The sequence below is a fragment of the Drosophila serrata genome, unplaced genomic scaffold (assembly GCF_035046125.1).
Source record: "Drosophila serrata isolate PLE 108 unplaced genomic scaffold, ASM3504612v1 contig_268, whole genome shotgun sequence".
Taxonomy (NCBI): Eukaryota; Metazoa; Arthropoda; class Insecta; order Diptera; family Drosophilidae; genus Drosophila; species Drosophila serrata.
The window spans coordinates 7246-16597 of record NW_028257166.1 but is presented as its reverse complement, the minus strand read 5'-3'; the positions used below and the strand labels follow the sequence as shown (position 1 = coordinate 16597).

The 9352-nt window shown below is 46.1% G+C and overlaps 2 protein-coding genes and 1 pseudogene across 2 annotated transcripts; 2 read left to right on the top strand and 1 right to left on the bottom strand.

The window, feature by feature from the left end:
* Positions 1-254: 254 nt before the first annotated feature.
* LOC147643592 (uncharacterized) lies at positions 255-833 on the top strand. Its single transcript, XM_086833062.1, has one exon. The coding sequence runs from the start codon at positions 255-257 to the stop codon at positions 831-833; it is 579 nt and encodes a 192-aa protein (XP_086689188.1).
* Positions 834-1330: 497 nt separating this feature from the next.
* On the top strand, positions 1331-2583 carry LOC147643591 (uncharacterized; annotated as a pseudogene).
* Positions 2584-7441: 4858 nt separating this feature from the next.
* LOC147643590 (uncharacterized) lies at positions 7442-8023 on the bottom strand. Its single transcript, XM_086833061.1, has one exon. It carries the CDS (start codon positions 8021-8023, stop codon positions 7442-7444), a length of 582 nt encoding a protein of 193 aa, XP_086689187.1.
* Positions 8024-9352: the final 1329 nt, after the last annotated feature.

Genomic DNA, 9352 nt, shown 5'->3' with positions numbered 1-9352 from the left:
GGGGGCCATGAATTTTTTAATTAGTTTATTAAAAATTTAAATTAACGAAAACCGAGATGTGGTGGCAAGACTTTGCACGAACGAAAAAATTGATGCGTCGCTTCGAAATCAAAAAATGCGAATAACTATATTTCATTGCTTAGCCTAGCTTATGCTAAGGTTGGCGAAGGCGAGGCGAATTCGCGAAGAGCGCGAGAGACCTTTATTGCGCTCTCGCCTTCGCCCTAAACTAACTACACTAGACTTCAAAAATTATGAATTCAGCCAACACGTTTATTGACGCACAGGGGCTCATAAGAGGCTGCGGCCGGGTCACGGCCTCCGATCTTCCCCAATATGACGAGCGGCATCCGCTAATCCTCCCGTACAATTGCCGTTTGTCTCGACTACTTGTCTACTTTACGCATCGCATAACGCTGCACGGCGGTAATCAGCTAATGATCCGTTTGATCCGCTCCAAATTCTGGATTCCGAGGGTAAGGAATCTGGTGAAGTTCGTCATCCATTCGTGTAAAGAGTGTGTCATTCACCAGAAGAAGGTGCAGACGCAACTCATGGGAGAATTGCCTAAAGAACGGAAGTCGTTCTCGTGTCCCTTCACCTACACCGGTATGGACTACGCCAGCCCCTTCCACATTAAGAACTACACGGGCCGGGCCTGTTTCATTACAAAGGGATGTGTTTTGGTGTTCGTGTGCTTCTCAACTAAGGCCATCCATTTAGAGCCTACCTCGGACCTTACGACGGAGAAATTCCTCGCCGCTTTCGCTCAGTTCGTGTCCGAAGAGGATGCACCCGTCAAGTGCAGTCGGACAACGGGAAGACCTTTGTAGGGGCTGCGACGCTACTCTCCCGTGATTTTCTCCAAGGCTTAAAGGGGGCTGTGACGAGTGCCTATAGCCATCAACAGCTTATATGGCATTTCATTCCCCCGGGAGCCCCCCACATTGGAGGCCTGTGGGAAGCAGGCGTCAAAAGCTTTAAGACCCTGTTTTACAAGTCGACGGTAACAAGGAAATACACCTTTGAAGAGCTGTCCACCCTCTTGGCTAAAATAGAAGCGTGCCTAAATTCGCGCCCGATTGCGCCCATGTCCGAAGACCCCGCCGATCTCTTGCCTCTTACTTCGGGTCACTTTCTGGTTGAGGGGCCCCTCCTCACTGTGGTTGAACCCGAGATAAAGGGGGATACCACATCCATTATTAATCGGTAGCAACACCTAAAGGCCCTCCAACAGCAGTTTCGGCGGCGGTGGAAGGAGGAGTATCTCAAGGAACTCCATAAGCGAAACAAGTGGGGCGCCCCTTTAAGAGACCTCCGTGTAGGAGATATGGTGGTGGTCAAGGAAGACAACCTTCCGTCCAACGAATGGCGGTTAGGGAGAATCGACGCGGTGTTTCCGGGTTCCGATGGTCATGTTCGTGTGGTCGACATTCGTACTGCGCGGGGACTCATCAAACGCCCTTTGGCAAAGGTGGTTCTCCTGCCGACGGATGCGTCCTCCGGCCCACAATAGTCAATCACCAATAACCGACGTCATGTGTTGTCTCGTAGCTTTAATCCGTAGTTCTTGTTCGTTGTCCACACCCAGTACTGATTCCTTTCTTCTTTATCGTCATAGTCCGGCAGTCTACTCAGCACGATGCCCCCACGTCCACGCAACGCCATCGCATTGGAGCGCAACGTACTCGAGGTACTGTGTCCTACCGGTGCCGAGTCTGCAGGGGGATCCACCAGTTGCGGAAGTGTCGCCGCTTTCTGCGCCTGAATGCCGAGAAGCGGCTACGGGCAGTACTCGCCAATCGGTACTGACCGAGGTGTCTGGCCGACGAGCATTCGGACGGAGCGTGTCAGCGGGGGGACCGGTGCAAAACGTGCGGCCAGGAGCACCACACGCTGTTTCACCTGAGCGAGCAACCGATGACTCCGCACCAACCGCGTCTGGAGGAGCGTCGGTCGCGAAACGCCCTCGCCACGTCTCGGCGCTCTCCCACTGCGACCTGGCCTCCGTCCGCCGCTCCACGGAGTTCGTCCACCGCGCTCCCGTCCTCTTCCGTCGCGCAAAGGCAGTCATCCGCCATTGCCCAGGGGTCCTCGCGGAGCGGGGCCACGGCCCCGACGCTCTCGTCGCTTCTGCAGCGGCACTGCGTCAACGTGCTCCCGACCGCCTTGGTGCGGATTGACACCGGGACCCGGATCTTCGACACGGCCGCGCTTATAGATCCGTGCACGCCTACAAGCTGCATCGACGCGTCGCTGGCGGCGAGTTTCCGCTTGCCTACGGCCACCATTGGTTCGAGGGTCGATAACCATATCCGGCTGGAGGTGGTGTTCAAGATCGAGCCTCACGTTCGCATTCGCACTCCAGTCCGGAAAGAGAGCGAATCGGTGCGGACCCACTTCCGGGACATCACGTTGGCGGACGAGCGCTTCTACTTACCGTCTACGACCTCTGTGGTCCTGGGTGCGGACATGTATCCTTGAGTGATGCAGCCAGGGTTCGTGAAGATCCAGGACGTACTGCCAGTGGCCCAAAGCACCGTGTTTGGATGGGTCGTCTTCGGAGCCTGCCACCAGCCATAGCCGCAACGACTTTGTTGCAACCCGAACGATTGCAAGGGGGGGGGGGCAGGATGTTTCGATGAGGCCCACTGTGCCGCCTCTGCTCGCGGAGCTTTCCGAGCTCTGCCGCGCGCGCCTCCCTTGCTCTCGCGCTCCGACTCTCGGGTCTATGTTGCCGACCGTCGGCGATCTCCCGCGCTTCTTTTGGCAGAGCAAAGCGGCTGGGAGCTCGGTTTAGTTTAAGATAGTTCTTAGTCTAATGTATGCAGCGAAATAAAGCTGACGAGTTGAATTGCCCACGACGCCCCGCCTTTACTCTTCGACTTCGCTTGCGACGTGGGAATTTTCACTGGGCTACATTTCCCAGGATCTTGCGGCAGGACGCCCCCTACACATTGTCTATCGCCTTAATCCTGATGCATCCGTGAATTCTCCGTCTCAAAATTCAATTTTAAGCAGAAACGAGAAACGAGAAAACGAAATGGAGAAATTTATTTAAAATTGCGCATTCTGACGCGTTATATACTAAGGTTCTTGATGCTTCCGTATGGCCCAAACATGCTATTATTTATGAATTTCTTTACATGAGCAACCCTCGGGCTGGAGAGCCTCTGACTCCCTCAACCAGGCCTCCAAAAAACTAATCAACTCGTTTTCTTTGCACTATCAGAATGCTCGTAGTCTGTTGGGGAAACTTAGCAAGCTGCACGCTAATAGTGCCTCCTTCGAAGCCAAACTTATTTCTTTCAATGAAACGTGGCTTAACTCCTCTGTTTCTGATTGCGATTTATTTGCGTCAAATGCGTACTGGCAGCGGCGTTCTTATTGCTGCGAAATCTGACCTAATTTCTGAACTGGTTGCCATAACCTTCTCAGATAATACTTTGGAGTTTGTTGCGGTTCGTGTTCAAGTTCACGACTGTTTTCTCTATGTATCATGCTCTTACATCCCACGGTCTGACGCTAATATTTATCTTCAGCACCTGTTCTTAGTCCAGGGAATTCACTCAACTCTTCATGTTAATGACCATTTGATAGCTATGGGCGATTTTAACCTTCCTTCCATATCTTGGATGTCATCACCTGACACCAATTTTCTGGTTCTTACTGAAACTCATGACTTAGTCCGAGGTCTTATTGACCTTTCTGTGGGTCAATTAAACTACGTCAAGAACTGTGGTGATAAAATCTTGGACCTTTTCTTTGCGTCCGAGTTCGCCAACGCCCTTGTCTCAAGAATTGACCCCATTTCCTGTCCCCTTACTGGAGATAATTCTTGAAGCGTCGTTTCCTTTACTTCCTAATCCAGAAGTTGAATCGACAACTATATTATATTTTATGCTCTGCCCTTGATATTTATGCCCCATCCTTTCCTTCACGTGATGAATCTCACAAGCCCCTATGGTTTTCTCGTCGACTTTCTTACCTTAAAAACATGAAGTCTAAACTTTACAAGAAATTCACCAGGTCTCGGTCAAAGGTGGACCTTTCTATATATTTGACAGTTCGCACAAAATTCTTAGCCCACAATTCTTAATGCTACGGAAACTACCTAAATCGGTGTAGAAATTAGTTCCAGGCTAATCCTAAGCAACTTTACGCGTTTGATCATCCAAAACGAAGTTCCCAACTTTTCCCTTCTTGTCTTCATCTCAATACTGACTCCGTGTCTAACAAGCCTGATATAGCGATCTTATTCGCAAAATTTTTCCAAATGCAAATTTATGTCATTTCACCGGAAGAATTGCCTCCTCGCCAATTACTCTATAGGTGCGTGCGATCTTGAACGGTACAGATCGCGGAGTCCTGTTTAACCATACCCTTAATTTTATTGATCATATTGGTTTGGTTTAATTATTAGTAAAGCTCAAGGGGGTTTTGCCTTTGTTAAGCGATGGTCAAAGGAATTCGATGACCCTTATACATCAAAACTTCTTTATATCTCACTCGTTCGCCCTATTCTAGAATATTGTTTCTGTGTGTGGTCACCTCAATATGAAAAGTATCAAGACGTTATTGAATCTGTTCAGAAACAATTCCTTTTCTTTGCTCTACGTTTATTAAACTGGTCGTCTTCCATACTATGCCGACAGGCTACAACTTTTAAGCCTCCCCACCTTAAAGGATCGTCGAACCTGCCACGGCGTTATTTTTATCTTTAAGCTTATTAAAGGTCAAATTAGGCCTTCTCGTCATTTTCGTCCAATAGCCCTTAACGTCTGTAATACGAACATTGACGAGCATGATCCTTTCCGTGTTCTTTGTTTCATGTATAATAATAATTTTTTTATTTTTTTAATGTTGAATTATCCTTCGAGTTTAAATTTGGTAAATCACCTATCCTTGCCTCTGCCCACCTGATGTGAGTCGGGGCCGATGTGCCCTTTTGTTGTGCAGAGGTAAAGGTATAATTTAAGAATTGCAGTCTTTGCTATTTATTTTTTATAAATAAATAAAAAATACAAAATATTTGTTGATGTTTTTGGACGTATTCGGAGCATCGGCATGCGACCGACTAGCAAATTAGACAGAGCTGGAAATGGTGGAAAGCGGAAAAAATGTGTGTCAAAAACTAAAAGTGTATCGAATCGAAATCAGAATACCGTTTTAAACATTAAACATTTTATTTAATCGATGTTTACTTATTTTATCGTATAATATATTGACACGTATTAAGAATTTGCTTTAGGCAAATAAAAATCTGCCTTGTGTGGTTACGCGCCAGAATTTTCGGTCGGCTGTTTTCGGCTTTGATTCTCCCTATTACCTTTGCATTTGCAGTTGACGTGTGACAGCAATATGAAATGCTTTTCTTTAAGAGTAGAAAATTAAACACAAAAATATCTAATTCAGACCTGAATGCTAAAGGAATGGTACTGAAGGGTAGCCCTGCAGAGCATACTTGGGCTAGTTTGTCTATTTTCGTTTCAGGATTTGACAGACGCTTGGCTATCCGCTAATTCTACGCCGTATTGAAAGCTTGGCTGTATTGACCGTATCTCAGTCTAAAAGATTAAAGGCCTCTTCAATCCCCCAGTGCTCAGCGTAGATCCCAGTACCCACGGCACAGCTCATTTAGAACCATCGGTGTACAAGAGACCTCATCTTTCACGGTTACTCTGCCCCTGCTGCAATCTTCCCTTGTTCCAAGCTCTTCCAATATGTTTTTCATATTTATAAGCCAAAGTAGGAACCAGTAAACCCCGCCCTGAGATGTGCCTTAGTTCTGCTGGGATCGTCCTCTTCGTTACTTAACCCCGATCCACTCTCTGATGATTAAGGATTGAGTCGGCGTTGTTGAATCTGCTTTTAATGTCTATATTGCTTGTATTGCAGTGCCATCTCGACATGATCTACATCATGTAGTGCTGTTTCTGTCAACTTGGCTTTACGGTATGCGTGCTCCCGGATGTGAACATCCACGAGTCTATCTAATGTCTTCGGGTCGAAGGAGGTAAGGCCTAATGGACAGTAATACTTTTCTGATATGCCCCTTCTGTCTGATTTCTTTGCGCTTCTTTGTATAGTTCCCTTTGTCTTGTTCCTAAGCTTGTGTTGAAAGACTCTTGCGCTCTTCTTCTGAGATCGCCAACCACGGTGAATCCTGCTTTCTCAAGAATGAAATCCTACACGTCTCTTGAAAAACGTTATTCAGGATGTTCGTAAGATCCTCCACCTCATAGGTTTCCTTACGATACGATTTTTCACGATTGTTTCTATTCCAGGTATCGAAAAGTTCGCTATGATGAAACTCGACCGTCCCTAAATATTTTGGAAGTGCGAGAAAGGAGGAACGAACGGGAAAATAGAGTTAATTAACGATGAACAACAATTATATTTACAAATGGGCGTACTTAGTTATTATCGGACAAAGTTGGATCATTAGTTGTATTACATGAAACACAGGGGACACTTACTAATTCTCTACAAAAATACACATAAATTGGACAAGTACAACATCTCATGCATTAAAGCTACAGATAAAAGTAATATATGAAATATACAAAGGTTGTCAAAAGTATTTACACAACGACCATTTTCTCAGCTTCATTTTTTTTAGTTGTTATTCTAGTTTTTGTTGATCGATTTCCCTGAAATGTTCTTTATCACGTAGATTGATCTTTGCAGAAGCATGCCAAAAAGGAATTCGAAAGTTAACATCTACAATGTAATATTTACATTAATTTGTTTTGTCTTAAGTTTAGTGCTATTAAAATTTAATATTTTTTTAGCGACAATTTCATCAGTTGCTTTATTAATAGTTGAAAAATTGGCTTTGGTTTCGATGAAGGCTTTCAAATGGTTGGAATTGATTTTATTAAGCTATATCCTAAATAAACAGATATATTTTCTTTTGCTTTTAGTATTGTCCTATGAACCGTTATCTTTTGGTTTCGTTTTCTGCTTGTTTCTGAATAGATAAATAAATGCGATAACAAAAATTTCATGAAAATTGGTCAACAACAACAAGAATAATAACTAAAAGAAGTATTGCGGTGAAAATACTTGTGAATTTGTGTTGTCGCACGTCACTTGGATTTTTCTTTAGCGGCTCCACATCTCTAGTTCCCGTCAAAACAAAAGGGAAGACTCCCGGCCCGAGGCCGACAGTTAGATAATGAAGCACGTTTTATTCTGTGGAAAAATGAACTTAAGCTTAAGTTTACATTCCAGTTAACTCTCACACGCGCTCATTCCAGTGTATCCTCCTACTCTCGCACGACAACATCGTCGACATCCCCGACCACATGAAGAACCGCTTCACTCAACTCAAAACTGCAAGTTTAGAGACGAGTTGCATCATTGTCCGAGATAGGACGTCCCAAAGAAGTCCAATCCTGTGTATTTGAATGGCAATCCTCCCGCTTCCAGTCCATCTTCAGGATGAGGTCCCATTATCGGCGGCACGGGCAGCGCTCGCTGCAACTTGCAATCGTTGCACGACGAGATCACCTTTTTCACGCCTCATCTTCGTAACCCAGAATCTCGTCTGGATCGCCGCAATCGTCGCATCATCCGCCGCATTTTCGGCTGTAGGAACCCATCGCGAATGGAAAACCTTCGATGAATCCAAAATCTCCGACACTCGCTTGCCAACAAACTGGTTGTACCGCCGGTGTGTGGTGCTAATCCATCTCAGCACCGTCTTCGAGTCTGTCCATAATACCACATTATTGATGACCACACTGTACTCCTCCTTGACAGTGTTCATCAGTCTGGTTCCAAAAACTGCTGTCTGCAGCTCCAGCCGTGGGATCGACATCGTTCTCGTCGGGGCACATTTCGTCTTTGCGTATACCATGATCACCAGCACAGTGTCGTCCTCATATGTGACCCTCCAGTAGGCCACCGCCGCGAATGCAAATTGACTTGCATCCACGAACACGTGCAGCTCTATGGCTCTAACTGCTCCGCGCCCAAAATAATGGCGAGGGCTTTGGAACTGTCCTACGGTGTTCATCTCTTTGCGCCAGGTCGCAAAGGCTTTGGTAATTTCTTCTGGTATTGGTTCATCTCACTGGATCTTCCGCCTCCAAACCTCTCTCAGCAACAGCTTAGCTGTAATCATCAGGCAGCACAGGAATCCCAGTGGGTCGTACGTCGACTTCACTAGGCTCAAGAATTCTCTTTTTGACACATAATCCATGATCCATTAACGCCAACTGTTCGTTGCGCTTCATCTTCTTCTCGACGTTGACCAGCCGTTTATACGCCATCTCATAGCTCTGTGGCAGCTTAACGTGGTCGTCCTTCCAGAGTATTCCCGTTTTCATCGTAGTGTCTTTGAGTATCCTTTGCCCGCATGTCGCTGCCTACGATCTGTGACACGAGCTTCACAACAAAGTTATCCATTTATTCCACCGTATCATCCATCGACACGGCAAGTAGGCAGAACCTCGGCGATGGCGTGGTCAACTGCCCACTTACGGGCCCGAACAAAAGCCAGCCTAGCTCGGTTGCGGCCGCATACGGTCCCTCTCTGGCAAATCCCCTAGTTCTCAGTGGTAATCCCAGATGTCCATGTTCCAGGCCGATGAGCAACTTCGGCACTACGTTGCTGTAAGACTTCATCGGCAGACGCGCATCCTTATGCACACCCTGGACATCCTGCCGACTTAACGTCTGCATCGGTAGACTCAAGCTCGAAATGGCATATACGTTTCTCAGTACATGGCAAGTGGACTTTCCAACTCCACTTATTTTCAGACTCACTACGTTGGTGGTCTTCCTTTCTCCATTGTATATTTAGCTGTCGGCGCTCACCTTGTACTCCCAGATTCCTCCGTAGTTCGTCGTCGATCATTTGTAGTATGTGCATATATTGGCAACATTAAGTTGCATTAAATAAATAAACAAACTCCAGTGGACGTGAAATAAGATCACCCACTTATGCCAGATGCTATGTCAGCATTCCCACGCTGACCGCTATCAGCCACTTATGCTGCACTTTAAGCCAGCATTCCCACGCTGACTGAGTGCAATATATATATATATGCCCATAAGACTCTCTCTCCCTTTAACATAATATAAAATATATATATATCGGCTGCGCTTCTGCCACTGCCAACGGCAGCGCAGTCGAATGCCATTAATATGTACTTAGGTTAAGTCCACCAAGTTATTTTGAATAAAGAATATTCTGCAACTGCCTACTAATAAGCACAGACGTGCTAATCAATTTTACTTTTAAATATGTCCAAACATGGCGACAGTGACCTATCTCCACACATGGCGACTGTGACTAAGAGCTGAAGCTCTTCGGATTAAATCAAACAATAAAAAAAAGTAA